The 17,471-nt window shown below is 36.5% G+C and overlaps 1 protein-coding gene across 12 annotated transcripts in view; it reads right to left on the bottom strand.

The window, feature by feature from the left end:
• Nucleotides 1–21: 21 nt before the first annotated feature.
• PAN3 (poly(A) specific ribonuclease subunit PAN3) overlaps nucleotides 22–17,471 on the bottom strand; it is an 85,839-nt gene continuing 68,389 nt past the window's right edge. For 5 of the 12 annotated variants that reach the window (XM_082305041.1, XM_082305045.1, XM_082305042.1 and 2 more), the window contains 6 exons: nucleotides 16,989–17,076; nucleotides 10,869–11,008; nucleotides 9,917–10,046; nucleotides 6,923–6,987; nucleotides 6,073–6,211; nucleotides 23–2,966 (listed from right to left, as the gene is read on the bottom strand). In XM_082305041.1, the coding sequence (XP_082161167.1) occupies nucleotides 2,826–2,966; nucleotides 6,073–6,211; nucleotides 6,923–6,987; nucleotides 9,917–10,046; nucleotides 10,869–11,008; nucleotides 16,989–17,076 (703 nt within the window). In that variant the 3' untranslated portion in view covers nucleotides 23–2,825. Of the gene's footprint in view, nucleotides 2,967–4,787; nucleotides 4,926–6,072; nucleotides 6,212–6,922; nucleotides 6,988–8,108; nucleotides 8,344–9,916; nucleotides 10,047–10,868; nucleotides 11,009–16,988; nucleotides 17,077–17,471 lie in introns of those variants that run through there. The other 7 variants (XM_082305046.1, XM_082305049.1, XM_082305047.1 and 4 more) reach the window with 4 other exon arrangements.

Below are 17,471 nucleotides of genomic sequence, written 5' to 3'. Positions count from 1 at the left end.
ATAAGGCCACGTTATTTCTGGTATTCTTTATTAAAAATACTGCTGTACACATGAAGAATGAAAACAGGATTAAAGATGAGTAACACATATTGGGATCATGACATTGGAACTTAACATACTGGTGCTTTTTAGGGGAAGCAGTTGACACCTGAATTACTGAAACAAGGGCAAATCAAAAATACAGAGGTATCCTCAACGAAATATTTACAATATAGTAAATACAGCAACAGAATTTAAAACAGGTACAAAAATTAAAATGACCAACATCAGGTGATTTCAAAGGTTGTCCCTTCTGTGCTTTTAGCTGTAAAAAATAGGAAGGTCAGAATTAAATTTCCCATCTGGGAGGGCACATCCTGGTGGCTCTTCTTTTTAAATACAGATACACAGTTCTTCCTATGAATGGATCAAACTACATCTTTAGGACAACCTTCTAAATGGAATTAAAATGGGGTAGAAAGGCTCTCCCCCAAAAAAACACCCAAGCTGAACTTCAGACTGTTTAAATCATTCCCAAATACAGACCAAATGAAATAAATAGAAAACAAAGCTCAACTTTTTTTTTATTTTATGTATTACCTGACACCAAATATTTTCTGGCTGACATTATGTATGAAAACTTATTAGCTGTCTACCTTTTTATTTTTAAACCAAGTCCTGAGGTTACTAGGGGCTGAAGCAAACTGACATTATGCAGATACACACAGGTTTGCAATTTAGACATGTCTTGCAGAGGGTGGTTTGCTGGTCTAAAAAGGATGAGAATTCAAGCCCTATTTTACCCCTGCCTTACACTTTCACAAAATATTGGTCCACAAATTAAATTTTCAAAGGTTCCCAAACCCCACAACTGAACAGATGATCCCCTTTCATTTTCAAAGAAAACAATACTGGAAAAAACCTCAGCCCGCTTATAAATTAAGCATTTCATATTTCTTCTAGAATACAAGTACTTCTTTTTTGTACAAAAGAATTACAATATGATTTGTCAAAAAACATATAAAAGACAGCTGCTCTTCCTCAAATACATGAGCTGATGATAAAAGACTGTTTTGCATGTTCACTTTTCAAAGTTCCTGTTCCTTTTATATTAAAAAGAACATTCTGGCAACTGTTTGAATATTAAACATTATGTTCCTTTTAAAATTCATTCGATCAAATGCAACAATAATCGATTTTTAAACTCAACAACTGATGCTACCTAATGTGGATTCAACCACATTTTCTAAAATGTGTAAAGCATGTCCCTAGTCTTCAAAGCTTTCGATGTGAAGAGAGTTGCTTTTTTCTTGATGCAAGTCTCAAGGCGGAGAATCATTTTAAAGCTTATAAAAGTGGACAGAGAAATATTAAAAACTTCTCTGAAAACTACAAATATTGAGAATTATTAAAATTGATGTCAGTAACATCAGTTGCAAGTGCTTAGAGTCTGTCCTGACCTTTTGAGTTTCCACATTTTCTTCATGGTGAGCACCCAGTGCTATTAAAACATTCAGTGCTGGGAAAGGATAGATACAGTCTTCACTACTGCTTTAAGAACGGAAATTCCTACATATTTGGCAGTCTTCAGTATCAAAGTGTAGGTGTTTAACTAGAAATCCCATGAATACCCAAGTTTGGAGACAACTGCATGTCCAAATATTAGAAAGGTAATTGAGGAGGAAAATTCCAGACTTTTGAGACTGAATTACTTCAGGAATATTCATGTGTTGAGTATTATCAAAAGTAATATTACTTTGGGCTAAGCAGTGACTGCAAAGGCACAGCAGATCATTATCCCTCCAGATTCAGGCTGTAAAACTTGAAAAGCTCTTGATGCCAGACAACTGCTGTGTTTAGTTAATCTTCTTTTAACAGTGTCTCTGTATCTGTATCCAGTGTAGCGTACCATAATAAAGCTGTGGTTCAAAGAACAGAACTTTATACAAAAATTATACTGTAAATAACCTAAAGTAATACAATCCTGAAACTTCAGGCATTTAAACAATTTCTTTAAAAAAAAAAATCTATTAAAAAAATTGCATAAATGTAAATGCTTCTGACTAGCAGGAAAACGTACAAACAGTTTTTAAAAGGCGCTGGTTGTGTTTAGAGCAAGTTTGATATGCTCCTTAAATTATAGATGTTTCCCATTATGCTATTTTCGTCACTTTGCTTAGACAAAGTTTAAATCAAATGACAGGGACTTTCTTTCCTTTTTTGTCAATTCACCGATACTTCACGTGACTGGTTTTAAAAAAGTTTCATCTTCTCACATTTCTTTGAGCTAACAGTGGGTGGCATACAGAGCTTGCATACAACACACTTTTACAGAGGTTACAAACTAAACGGTCATTAATAGAACACAATTTCTATTAAATTATTTACCTGGTCCTTTATGCTATTCTGGGTGCAAATAATATCAAAAATGAATAAATTTTGCTATATCCTCAGTGACAAAAATGTATCCCAGAAATGTCCTTGCAAAGAGTTTCCCTTAAGTATACAATGTGGCAAAACTTCAGAGATCAGAAAAGTCTTAAAAAAATTAAAATTAGTGCATATACAAGTGGAAAAAATAAAAGCAGGAACATCATGCACCTGATGTGTTCCTTAATCTAAAATAAATTCTTCACAGATAAAGCCTCCAATGGCAGCCTTAGCTCTAGGATAAGTGAAACATTCTTCCCTTCAAGTAACAGTGTACCTGACTGAAGTGCAAGCAGCTTTGCTCATCTCCTGTTTGTTTCCCAAATGTGAAATGAGATGACAACAACAATTCAGCTGTAGTGCAATTTGCTATTGGTTAAGTTCCTCAGCAATGTCCTGCATGCTTTCAGCAAATACTACAACTGACCATTTGCGGCTGCAATCAGTTCTTGAAAAGTATTTTCAAAGCAGCGTTTTAAATCGCTGTAAGTTACCACAAGTACACTCTTCTCATCTCTGGAAATGAGGCTTATTTTTTCTGGCACACCAGCATCTAACTGTAACAAGAATGCAAAAGATAAAATAAAAGAAGTGTGAAAGAAATGGCAAAACATTTCCCCAATAACAAAAGCAATCAATTTCTTGGCAAGTACGTTGTTGTGGTGCAGTTCAAATCTGCTAACATCACAGAACGGAAGGATCCGAACTGCACCACAACAATGTACTTGCCAAAAAATCGAGACATTTTGGTCTTAACCTGATGGACATTCCAGACCTTTGGACTAGGTTACCATTGTTTTCTTCCCTTTCCATAAAGCTAATAATCCTGCAATGCTATCTTCCCCTGTGTAGAAAGCCTAGCAAAATTTCCATATAGCTCCTGATGAACAAAACCACGTTTGACATTACGTTTGCACATAAGATCCACAAGCCTCCATGTAGGGTAGGTAAATTACTTCTTGCGCACTCTAAAATGAAATAACGGATGGACCAGCCCCAGGTAGTCTGAAAACCTGCAGAAACCCAAACCTCACATTTTTGGCAGTACTGAAAACAAACTAGTTCCTAAGCTGTATGGTACATTTCACCCCCTACTCTAACAAAAAAAAAAACCCTAAAACAAAAAACAAACACAACCCCAAAAAAACAACAAAACACCCACATACAAAAAAACCACCCCAAAAGATTACCTAGTTATAATCCATAAACAAATAGATAATTTGGGATTAAAGATTAAAAGCTGTTCCACGTTTGTTTCTGTATTTTGTTCTGACTTCTCAAATTCAATATTAAAAAACTACATGTTACACTACATACTTTAGATATGTACCACTAAATCCTAATTTGGAACAGAGGAATATCCTACTTTACATGCTGAAGTCCCTTCCAACACTATATCTTATGCCTTCCTCACTTTGCAAGAAATGTTCATCAATGGAGAATTGTCAGACTCCCTTATAATGCAAAACTTCTGTAGCTCTGTTTTAGTCGATACATTGATATTTCCAAATACTTGACACTACAAACTTTCTTGTTCTGATACAGAAGGTGGGGCAGAGACAAGTGGGATATGACACTATTGAGACAATCTTTGGAAATACAACCCCAGCAGGATTAAATAAATGTATTATAATGTTGTACTGAATAGCAGAAGAAGGATTAAATTTGTCACTGAGATCTTCCACTACCTGCTGTCTGGAGCAACACAGTAAGTTAGAAGTTTCTTGCATTTGTCTTCTAAAATCATGTTCTAAGCATAACCTTAAAAGCTGGAACCCCCAAAATTTAAAGTTCCTTCTTCATGAATAGCTTCAGAAGGACAAAAGCCAGCCAATTAGCTTTTAATTCCTGTAGAATAGGATAAAACCACCAGTCTCTTCCAACATCCATTACAATTAAGGTGTTTGTGAAATATTGTCTACTGTTCCCATTACCATCATACAAGAAATCACTGAATTACCTTAATGAATATAGGACATGGAAGATCTGTACTAAGAAAGCCACACAGCTAACTAGAAACATCAATATTTATGGCTTTCTTTCTCTCCTCCTGTGGAGGCATAAATCAGTATCTCAGCTGAAAAAAAAATCCAAAACGCCACATTGAAAAAAAAAAAATTTTTTTTTTTAAACAATAGAGTAATTTTCATTCAAAAGGAATGCTTTTGGAGTGTAGCAGGAAAGTCCAAATAACCACTTCTATTAGTGCACACTACAGTTTCAGAAGTGTTTTTTAGAGTGTATTTCCAAAGTAGGGTTCTGTAAGCCTTACATTTTTTGTGTGCTGAGCCCACAACCACAGAAGAGAAGAGCCTCAGTTTAAAAAGGTAAGCCATGAACATTTATAGAACAAGGCATTCTTTGACACCATCTCTTACCTGACCTACGAATTCAGGACTGTCCCCTCTTGCTACAGTACTGTACGGGTCACTGCTTTCAAATCATGATGGCATTTCACTGCCTATTTGAATATCAACATGCTTTCTTTTTGATTTAGCCTCAATCCCTTTAATGTCCTTTTTAAAGTGATTACAGACACCAACCAGAAAGATAAAAAGGAGGTTAAAGAAATGCACAGCAGTGGTCTAATAGGAGATTAAAAGCCCTGACAATTTAGAAGAAGATTTAACTGTAGTTAAGTCACTTGTTACATGTCAAAGGATCTGAATATATTCAATTTTTTCTGGTAGAGAAAGTTGGCTATCCTAATCCTAGAAAAGAAAATACTAGCCACTGAAACTGTATGTTGTCAGTGTCTGCACCACCATTCTCTATGGAGTGAATGGAATGACCAAGCAGCTACCAAGAAAAAAAAAAAAAAGTAGCAGCAGCATCTTAGTTTCCTATGAATTACTGAAGTTCGGCAAAACAATGTAAAATAAGTTGAAAGCTGATCTGCCAATAAAAAAAAAAAATAATCAGCTCATGTACTTTAATTTATGGAGCAAGACCAGTTCTACAGCTACTGAAGATCTTGTGGTCTCTCAGACATCTCTTGCTCATTAATCATGAGAGCGCTCAGCTAAAATTTTGCTAGTGGTGCAGCTCTTGGAAAACTGCAAATGGCTTTGTTAAATCACCCTTGGAAAATGAAGGGCTGGAGAGGCTAGGGAAGTAATCAGAAGTGGACTTAACCTGGTAAGTTGCAGAAATTTTCCAGCACTGTCCTAGATGGTAAAGATTTTGCACAAATTACTATTGCAGTTTCCCTCCTGTCTCCTACTCTGGTCAGCACAGTTTAGGAATGGATCCTCTTGCCTTATGACCGTCTTCTGATAACTGTATCAGCAGAAACCTCCCCCAGTTAAAGGGGTTTTATGGATCCTTTATGCTGTGTTGAAAGACCAGAGTAGCATAAAGGGACCAGCATTGCTTATCCACAGTATTCAATGCATTCTAGGATGAGAAGTTAATACTGTATCTCATGCTATATTACTGAATTCCAAGTTTGAATATTAATGTACTAAGTTTATTTAAAATATCCATAAATGTTTGAATATTAGCTTAGTGAATACATTGTTTTCATCCACAACAGGGGGAAAATAACCAACAGTTAAATCAACAGAATTAACCTGCCAATGCCAACTTGCTTTGAAGTGGAATATTATTTTAAAGAAAGTTAACCCAAACAAATTTTTAAAAGCTAACCCAAGTACAGTGTACCTTGTTAAGACATGAGATAATGTGACTGAGGTCAATCCAAGGAGTACCCGCTTCTGTCACCTGATGGAAAAGGTGATCTCGAAAGAGCTTTAGTAAATACCTGTCTCCAGTTTCTGACCACGTTGGGTCCTTCTGAAACCTGGTGTAAAACAAAGGCTCATATTAAAGCTCACAAAGTTAAGAAAAATCAAAACCCACAGATATACATGACTCTTCAATCTAAACTGAGTAATCTTACTGCTCTGCTAAGCTACCTGTTATAACTTTCAATTAAATTACAGTCTCTCCTCTGTCACAGACAGAAGATAACATATTCAAAGTTTCTCAGCTGAAGTACCAAAGCTAATGCCTACCAAAGGCCCACAGAAAAGCAATGGAAGAAAGCAAGAGTTATCTTCAACAAGTTTAACATGTAAATGTTAGAAACCAGCATTACAAACACAACTCCAAGTCTATTCAATAGCACAGAAAATGGACCATGAACATTTTTATGTAGTAGTTGATAAAAACAAGCTGAAAATTAACTAGCTTAAAACCAATATCTACACCATTTGCTACAGTTAAAGCAAGCTATGGATTTCCTCAAAAACTACTGTCACTCACAAGAGACTGCTAAGAAAAAACATACTAAATAAATGAAGCAACTTTGGCATATCTATTTGTAGTCTTCTCCTTTATTTAAAATTTTGGTCAAAGTTGCTCATCTCATTTTTCCTCAAGGCTTCTTAAATACTCATTTCTTCAGGGGCAAATATGGGGAAAATGTTTAGCTTAAATTCATGAAGGAAGAAACCCTGCATTGCAAACTGGCTTTTCAATACTCTACACCATGAAAACAAGTATTTCTTACTCTGGTCTCTCATTTATTGTTCCCAATTTTGCTAGAAGTCTAAACAACCTTCCATTTTGCACCTCCTAGAAAACAAGAAACAGGTTATTAAAGTTTCTGAAACATAAAATTAAGACACTTATTTGCAAAATATATACAGTAGTAATGCCAATGAAGCACTATTAATTGCAATCATTTATTTATTCTAGAGGAGCGTATAATTTTTTCAGAAAGAGAACGAATGCATTATATATTGTGTATTGGTAGGCCAATGCTAATTTTAACACTTCATATTCATATTATAATGTGGAGATTTAACAACTAATGACACCTTACTGCCCCAGCAGGAACTGGATCAGGCAATCTGTTTCTTTAAGGAAATATAAGTCTAGTCTCTTGCCAGCCTATACTTACAGGTATGCTAAAATATATTAAGTTAAAAAAGAATATGTTAATGTATACACACAGTTATCAAGACCTATAGAAGTGTATCGTATAATACCTTATTTCAGGTAAAGATGAGAAGGAACATAATCTACCAGATTTGTTTTTCAGAAATGCTTTGTAGGCCATTATTAGTAAATGTTTAGCAACAATAATATCAGACTAACATTCAAATTACAATTGATTCCAAATATAATTTTGAAAGAAGTTTTTCCAAAAAAAGCTAGACTTTAAGTCTTAAAACAGTATAAATTCTGAGCCCATCAATGACAGAGACAAGGCAATGCGAACGAGCTCACACAGAAGACAGAACATTAGAATTATAGATGCTTAGAATACACACAATTAAAAAATTTATTTCATACATTTTTCCTCATCAATTAGGATACAGGAAAAAGAGTTACAGCCTAGCTTACATTACACTGTGGATTAATCTTTTGTTTAAGTAAAAGCTGCTCAAAGCTGGCAGGAAAAAAAGATTCTCTCCTGATATTATTCATATTCTCCAATGGCCCAGCCCTCCAACATTATTCATGCTAAGCTGCATCTCATTCCATGCACGATCATATTGATTTCAAATTAATTCAGTCCGGAGTAGATTACTGTGCAGAGCTGGGTAAATAAAGTAGGTCAAGGTGATAACAGCCTGACCTCAGACAACCTATGGGTTGCAAGACTTCTGTTACCAGTCTTAAAAAACACACAGCAGAACAGCTTGTACCAGAACTGTAGCTACATTTACAGATTGACAGGGAAGACTTACCTTGTCCAGCTAGCAGAAGTCTACGCAACCTCCAAATAATTTTTTGGTATGTGGCCAAATACACAAAAGCCCAAACCACATCTGCTTTGCAGATTCCCAGTCAATGGTGACACAGCTGAGCAACAACACTGGCACTAAGTCTCCAGGTGGCCTCCCTGCAGGCTTGGTAGCCTGTAGGGCAGGGAGCTCTTCTACAGAGTGGATTAGAGGACTTGAAAAACTGAGGCTTTGGATGCTGTGACATAGAGATGATGGGAATATTAAGGTGAGGAAGGAAAGGGATAGAGTAATGGGGTCACTGCTGTCTGAAATGTGAGCATTACGGGAGTAACAAAGTATTCATGTCTTCAAGAAAACAAAGTTATTAATTACATACAAACCACCTCCAGCTACAGATGACTGCATGCTTGGAGAATACAAGGGAAAATATCATACATGCTAGTCTTGTTCTAATACTCTCCCCTACGCATCTGCTTTGGGGCAATAATGAAGAGAGGGTACCAGGCTAGATTTAAGGGATACAGTAGCTCTGATGTTACTGAGGATGCGGTAGTACAAACAGCTAATCAGCAACTGCTATTTATCACTGCCAGGTAAACAGCTATTGCCAAACCGGGGACTATGCAACAACTTGGATTTGTAGTGGCTGTGCTCACCTGCCAGTGCTAAGCAACTGCTACAAACAACCTGACTGAAAATGTGGACTGCTTTAATGCTGATTACAGGACAATCTCCATCTTTGTTATAGGAAAAAGTCCACCTGCCCAAATTTGCACAGGCACATCAGGCCACCTTGACACGAAATGATCGTAAACATCTTCAGAGCAGGAGTAGTGGTTGACTCTGACAGAGTGGGCACCTGTCATCTAGAGCTCTGCATCCAAAGTAGATAATGGCCTTGCTCTTCTACAGCTCTTTGCTTCTGATAGATTTCAGTATCTTTCACTAGGGAGGGAAAAACTGTTATTCAACAAGCCAGTGGTGGAGAAATTAAGAGAACCAGTCGATCAGAATCCCAACCACTGGTCTACTGCCTCTTAAAAAAAATTCTCAATGAGGTTATGTAATGGAAAGGATTCACAAGACTTGATTAAATCCTTAAAAACTTAATACCCTATCCCACACATATCTTCAGCATCATGAAAGTCTTCTGTAATGTATCTCAATCTTGTTAGAAAATCCTGTGCTAAGTGGTTTCTGATGAGCAGACACCCTTTCCTGTTGAACAAATACACACTCACATGGGACAAAGTACATATTTCTTCTGTAGCTAGCACTCGATACCTTGACTGAACTTGATAGACCAACCAGACCCACACAGCAAGAGGTGCATAATTCAGGGAAACCTCTACCTCCATGACCTAGCATTCATTTGGAAAGGAAAACGTCTGAGATAAGTAAAGGGACACTGGAATCCAAATTTATCCAAGAATTTAAAAGCAACATTTGTTGCTGTATAACCTCTAGCACAAACTACATGATCTAGTGTGTGATGACATACATGACCTTATTTACTCAGAATACTACTTTTTAACCATTCTAAAAAGAACATCTTTTCCCCAAGACTGCTGGTTGGACATGAAGATGTTACTTTAGTGAAAGCTCAGCTGAGGATAGGCTAAAATTAGTAGTTCTTGGAGCTTTCGGACTTTCAATACCTTGGGCTCAGAGTTCTCAGTTCTACAGGCAGATTTACTTGGGTTGCTAAACAAACAAAAGGAAAAAACAGTAGAAAACATACCCTTTCAAGGTACAGCTGTAGGAATACTGACTATAGGTCTTCCTGTAGGAATTACTAAATTATTTACCTTTGCAAGGTCTTCCTCTATAACATCATTTCGCATTTGAGCAGCATCCAACTGAGTATAGAATCGCGCACCAATCATAGGCATGATATCATTTACACTGCGAAGCCTGTTTTGGTCGGTCAGCAAATACCTGCCAAAATATCCCCACCCCAAAAAAGATTACTCAAACATGCTGCAAATGCCAGAGAGATCATCCTGTTATGATTTTATAACTATTTGACCCTGATGTCTATTTAATACAGAAAGTTTACAATTGCAGCATTTCTTAAAAAAAATATACTAACAGAGAAAATGTGTGTTAACTTACATGTATACATCTAGTCAGTTATTTATAAAAGATAGGAGTGTACTTTCACAGAACTGCATAGTTCACCCACTCAAACAGCAAGAACATACTCAAAAAGAGAGAAGATGTGAAGATTCAGATTGTCATGCAATTGTTTTTCAAATGAGGGAGGGGACAGATTTCTACTTTCCCCCTCTTAGGCTGCAAGAGGAGAAAGGCCGACTATACTAAATAACAACATAAAATAACATGCAGCCAAGAAAAACTAGCGCTCAACCCTTTGGTCAAAAAGGCAATGTGCCTATTTCTCAACACCTTCTGAAACTGTAAGATAATACTAGCATATTGCTAAGGTATAGGCAATGAAGCCCAGTATTGAAGACAATTTAAAATGCTTGTTCTGTTTAAGCTCCTAATTCTCATTAGGAGCTTTAACAGCACTTTAGTAAAGAAAGGGCATTGATTTTATTAGATACACCATGAAAACACACATTATACAAACAAATTTTAAATTATGTTTAACGATGCATTGACTGTGCAGACAACTCAGTGACAGTAATTATATCTGTAATCTTACTTGCATCTAAAAATATCATTTGGCATTTTCATTTGTATGTTTAAAAAAAAGTAGTAATTCCCTTTAAAAGATTTAGTAAGCAAACTTACAAAATCAGATTCTTCAGATCAGAGGAATAGTTGATTGTCACCAGTTCCATTGCTTTCTGCAAATTCTCTCTCTGAATTCCTGATAAAGAATTGCAAGCCAAAGCCAATACAACTTTCCCCAGGGAGATCAGATCTGCTTGCTAACAGGGAGAAAACACACAGATAAGATTCTTAGTAGAGATAAATATTACCTACGGTACTAGACGGTGTTTAAAAAGAGGCAGTTCTTCAATAACCTTAGAAGAATTTGAGCACCTAAAATAAGTGCTATTCAAGTCATAATTCAATATGACTGTTCAAATTACAGTAGTCAAAATGTACAGAGGAAAATCTGTCCTGATACCTAGCAATTTCTAGGTACTACATTTATCTTTGAATGCTTAAAATTCACCTAATTTTTAGCTTAAGGACAGTACCAGAGAGAACTCTTGTGTAGTGAGCAGAAGCTCTGCAAAGAGGTTCTCCTAACCACCCACCTGCTCGTTCCTGATGAGTTAAGGAGTTGGTGGCAAATAGAGCAAGTCTTCTCAATACAAGATGCAGAACTACCTATCAAGGATTATTTGTTAAAACAGAAACATCATTTGCTGGACTCGTATCTTTTCACACTGGCCATACAGTCTGAATTCCACACTGGAATCCACACCAGATTCCAGCAAATGATGTTTCTGTTTTAACAAAGAGCTCAAAGATTTTAATCTCTGATGGCCAGTGTGAAAAGATAGGAACTGCCTGAAATAACTAGCCAGGAACAGGCCTGTATGGCTGACAAATTGAGCAGCATCACATTTTATGAAGAAATCCTTAGTGTTACTAAACACTTTCCTTAAAAGTAGAACTGCTCTTAAAAGATGAATGCTGTATACAGGCTGCTTTGCCACAACAGAAGATTCTGCTAGTTTTAATAGACAGCCACCAGAAATTATTCTGAAAAGCTATACCAGATTTTAAAGCCCACCCCTAAAAACAGGAGCCTAATTTAGTAGCAGACAGTGACATTCATAGCAAAAGCTGCCTGATTCTTTCCATGGAAAGGCTTTCAAGCTGCACACAACTTGGTCAAACTTGAAACACCTGCAGCTTTCCATGCTGGATACCTGCTTCAGACTGAATTTAAGAGTCAGCTAGAGATACAAATTTAGTATTTTCCTGAGGTTTTTTTTCTGAGAAAGTAAGATATTTTGCAAAAGTAAAAAAGTCAAAGCTACTAATTATCGAGCACATCAGCTCCATAGGCTAGAGCAAGGCTATGCTGTCTAGCAGAGAACGCAGTCATACAAGGAATACATCTGTCATTTCTGTAAGAAAGGCAAAAAATGTGGCAGCACTGCAACATTAAAAGTTCTGTTTAGAATTTAGCAGCTTTAGGAAAGTGCTGTGATGGTGAACGTGCCACAGCCTCTCACAGCTCTTCCAACCCAGAGGGGTAACCATGTTTGCTGCCTCTGGCTGCAGTAACTGAGCAGAGCTTTTCCTGCAGCCACATCTCCCAGGTGTTGAGGGACAGAGTAAAGAAAACTTTTCCAGGTCTCTGTCCCCGCTGTTTCCATATCAAGTTTGATTAAGCAGCACAATTTAAACATGGATATGCAACATGGCAGAAGTTAAAAAGCATGGTACTCTTGTAGCTAATGAAGACAGAAACAGGATGTGGAAAATGAGACAGAAATAAGGACAAAGTGGTGCAGAAGGAGATGGGACTGGCATTTGCTAGACTCAGTTTCATAAGAAACCAGGAATCAGTATCAGTTCAGCATTCCTTTGTACTTTGGTAAAGAGAAATGATCTAGAGCAACAAACCCCATTTTGGTGGGAACCCACTTGCTTCCACTGCCAAGCAGTCAATTTGAGCAGCAGAGGACACTGGTATAGTACTAAACAGAGGAACCTTGCTGATGCAGTATCTATACAGAGACATATGTCACCCGGCACAATCACATTTTTATTATTATTATTTTTTTCCTCTAAAAGACTTAGAAGAAATATGTGTTTGTATTAACCACAATCTTTCTTCTTTCTGCAGTCCCCTACTTTATGCTTAATACCTTTCAACTTTTAGAAATTCATAAGGATGTATCCTGTATAAATTCTCTATCATCACACAACCCCAAGACACCAAAAATATACAACTTCAGGCAAGACCCTATGAAAACGTAGTCTTCCTTCCTCATAGGTGTTTTCATAATACAGATTGCATTAGATTTTAAAAATGGTTGAGAAAGAGTCTTACATTAATATCAGCCAGGAAATTCTAAATTCAGGCTTTTGGGTTTTTTGAGTATTTGACTCACAACCTTAATTTTTGTTTGTTTTGCAAATTACATCTAATAGAAGAAATGGCAGAGATGATACAACACACCAACGCAGCCTCACACACACACGTTTTGAGTTACAGTCAATGCTTAACTTGGTTTAGTTGCAGAAGTGGCTTGGATTCATCCCACTAATTTTAGGAACTTAAACTTCAAGCGATTCAGTTAAGAGTCTGATAGAGTTAAGATATCTGTAATTCTGCAAGACAATTCAGCTTTCAAGCAAGGTGAATTGCTCTCTGGAGGTGCCTCACTATTCACTGACAGCTGAAAACCTGAAAGAAAATGTTATTACAATGCCCAATGTTTGAAGTTTTACAAGTGCACAACAACAGGCAGTAATTTTCCTGTGTGATAGGGAAATCAGAATATGTCGAGTTGGAAGGGACACATAAAGATCAGGATTTATGGAAGTCAGATTCCTATTTTAGAAGGGACAAAACTACCATCCACTGACCAACTCTATCCATGCAGACAGGGTACACAGCTTCCCAGAAGCTGGGGTACACCATCCTTTCTATAAGGAAGCAATCCACAAATGCCTGTTAAGCCCTAACCTCCCCTCTGAAAACATCAACAGATTCAGCTCTTCCTGCTTCTAGGCAGAGAAAAGTTAAACGAGGCACACAAGAATTGCTAGATCTCCTTGGAGCAGGGACACCAGAAATACATGCTGTATTCCTGTAGTAGCCTTGCTAGTGCAAGGTACAGATCAACATTAGGTATGATCATTGCAGTTGCTTTTGCCACAGACCTGCCAGAAGACTTTGGCTATGGTAACTATCAACAGTGACTATTAAGCCATACTAAGTTGATTCTCAACTTCAAGGAAAAGCTTTACATCTTATAAGTACAGGCTGGCTTTTGTTCAAAAATGTACTTTGCATGCAATAAATGACCATTTAATTAGCAATTCAATTCACAATTGTAACCTGTACCAACCTATCTTTTTATCTCCTGAAAGCTCTGCCAGTAAAGATTTTATCACCATCACCTAAGCTCGTTGCTAGAAATATTAAATAGCATTAGACTAAAAACCAGCCCCTAGGAGATAAACTCAGAAACGGCCCTCTTCATTAATGTCTCCCTGTTATCAAACGAATTACAAATATGTCAATGAGCAATTTAAAAGTTAATTGAATAGGTACCCTTTCCCTTCTGCATTTTTTTTTTTTTTTTTAATATTAAAGAGGTATGTGCTACTATGCCAAATGCCCTGGAGATACCTCAGCATTTTATACACTTGGCTTTATCAGCCAGACATGTAAGCTAGTCAAATAAATCTTATTTTTGACAAGATCCATTTTTCCGTAAACTCTTTGAAACTGTCGTTAGTTTTTTGTTTATTCTGTTCCACTGCTTTGCTTGGATCAATATCAGCTCAACCACTCTACAATTCTGTGGATTCACTTATGCTTTTAAGTTCTGGAATTGCACTTAGAAGTACCTCCAAGTTCCTAGATTTTTTGATTTTATTTTTTTTTTTTAAAGTCAACATTAATATTTCAGATGCCTCTTCAGCTATTTTCTTTAAATTTGGGGAGGTGTATGCAAAAGTTATTTTGGTTTGCTACATTAAAAATATTTACTTTGAGCAAATATAACCTTATAGCCCTCATTAAATCAATAAAACTTATGTTTTCTCTTCATTTTGTATGGAGAGGACTCACGTTCATTTTATTCCAAATACAGAAATATTTATTAAACATTTCTACTGTTTCCTCCATCACCATTTACAGTTTTGCCATCTGTATCTCATAACTGACTAACACAAGACTTAAGAATCGTGGGGTGGGAAGTGATGTGCTGGAACTTATACAGGTTTAACACCTTGCTTTTAATGCAAACAGCCATTCATATTTCATTTACTTCTTTTTAGCTTCCCTTATTGTTGCCTTTATTTAACTCTTAAATGATCATACAAATTAATGTGTTTAACACAGATTGTAAAGAACAATTGCATTCCTTTTACATAGTGCCTCGCTGTTCTGGCCAAACTCTTTCCTATCTATATTAACAATGGGAAATAGCCAGAAAGTGACAAACGCTAACAAAAATATACCTTCCTCCATTGAAGACAGCAACAAGGAAATGCATATTAGCTGGGCAGTAAACCAAGAGATAACCTACATTTTTAACAGTCACAGGAGTCCCAGAGGAATTCAGGAACTGGGTCATGGATCGAGAGGAAAAAGGACAAGCAGCAGCTGTTATTTTGAAATTTTATCTGGCTAGGGCAAACAAAGGTAGAGGATGATAAATGACTCCTGAATTTCAAGGAGTGAACTCAGTCCAGAATCTCTGAAGGAACAAAATGGATAGTGAAAGCCTAGCCCTTCTAGAGGAAGCGACAAAAAAGAAGGCAGTACTACATTTTCCAACTCCAGTTTAGATCTTCCAAACTATGTATTTAATAGTACTTCTTTTCTGGTTTAGCAATGATACCTGAACAATTTGGATACTAACAATGTATAAAACATGCAAAAACATCCCCCCTAAACAAAACTAGGCATTACGAAGCAAGTTAGTTGCCAAGTGTTGGGCTGCTATGGTGGTAAATGGTTTTGACAGATTCATGTACCTGCGAGTATTTTTAGATTTGTACCTCCAAGTACATTGAACATTTTGCTTTAAAATTACTTGAATGTCATAACATCTCAGGAGGATCTCTTTCCCAGCTGCAATTAAAATAAATTTGAAGAAGTATTTAGACTAAAAAAAAAAAAAATCTCATTACATTTTTAGGCATGGAATCCCTCACTTGCATGTATTCCTATCTTCTCTCAGCTGTTTTCCACTAAATGATTACCAAAAGCCCATTGATATGTAGCTGAGCAGGGGGGAAATCCTTTGATGTACTCAAAGTACACTGAAAATTGCTTTACTGTATCATTAAAAAAAAAAAAAAAAAAAAAGTTGCTATGTTCTAGGACATGGTCTCCAATAAGCTAGTTTCTGCCTGGCCAAAGTTCAAACATTTCATTTATTACTGGAAGACTCCGAAGGAGCTATTTTCTCACAGTGAATAAGCTCAATTAATGAAAATAAATTAAAGCCAACTCCCTACTGTAGTCTTTCACTCCCAGTACGGACAGGGTATGTGATGACTGCTGAAGCAATGTACTTTACCCTGAGGGGGAGTTAGGGAAAGAGGCACTCCTGTACACAGTGATGCTCCAGATGACTGTGGAACAGTTTTTGTTAAGTCTAAAGGGATTGTTCTTAATTCAGGAATTATGCAGAGTCCACGCTTCAGAGAACGCCAGGAGAGCATGGAAAAACTAGGAGCCTAAAATAAAGATACACTAGAACCTTTTAGGAATGAGGAGAAGGCCTAAGTGCAGTTATTTAAAAGATCTCTTACTCCTCTGTGAACAGGTATTCAACACTTAGTTATTTTTGTTACAATAACAAAAGAGAAAGCAGAGCAAAAACTGTTACTGAACCATTATTTTTTGGTCTCTAACACTAAATGTAAAACTTTTCTTCTCCTTCCTTTAGAAATTCATATTTCCAACCATTTCTGATTTAAATTTGTTAAATATTAATAGTTCAACCTCTTTGGCGAGTTTGCTGAAATTTTAGAAGCAGAAGATAGCAAAATGAGAGTTCACATTTCCAAACTACAAGCAAATTTGAATAATGCATGGCAGAACCAAGATCAAATAAGGAATGAAAAAAATACAGTTATTTAGAGATAGATATACTGGACTACAGTTTAATTAAAATACTTGTCTTCAAAAAGGAATCACACTGGTTTTCAGTACTCCCCGTGCCAAGTCACCAACCTATGGCGCGGTTGTCTTACCTGAAACTGAGCCATTAATGCCAGTGGATTATTTTGACTGTTGTCAAATGTCAAAACGTCAAAGATTCCAACACAATTAACTCGTAACCTTTAGGAACAAGAAGAGAAAAGGAAGAAGTGTCATTAAATTTTGTTGGTTACTCCATTTTTCCTCTAGCATTCATTGAATGCTTTGATATGACAAAATGTCATCAGTACTTAGCAAATTACTATGAAGCAAATTACTATTACTATTTGATAAACTGCAACAGACAGTCTTCAGGTTACAAATAAATCAACAAATTTCTAAATTGTCAGTAGTGGATCTGAACAGTACTTTGAGGATAATGCATAAGTCTTCCCAAAATATGTTTAAAAAGAACTTTAAAAAAATTTACACGTTTTAGCATGTATTCATTTTTAGTCTCATGCCAGTTAAAAGTAACAGAACTTTCTAGTTAGACTTGGTTATTTCCATAACAGAGTTGTGGTCAGCAGCTACCA

The sequence above is a fragment of the Platalea leucorodia genome (genome assembly GCF_965183815.1).
Source record: "Platalea leucorodia genome assembly, chromosome: 2".
NCBI classification, from domain to species: Eukaryota; Metazoa; Chordata; class Aves; order Pelecaniformes; family Threskiornithidae; genus Platalea; species Platalea leucorodia.
Note: the sequence above shows the minus strand (reverse complement) of the source record. Positions and strands in the feature narration are given on the sequence as shown.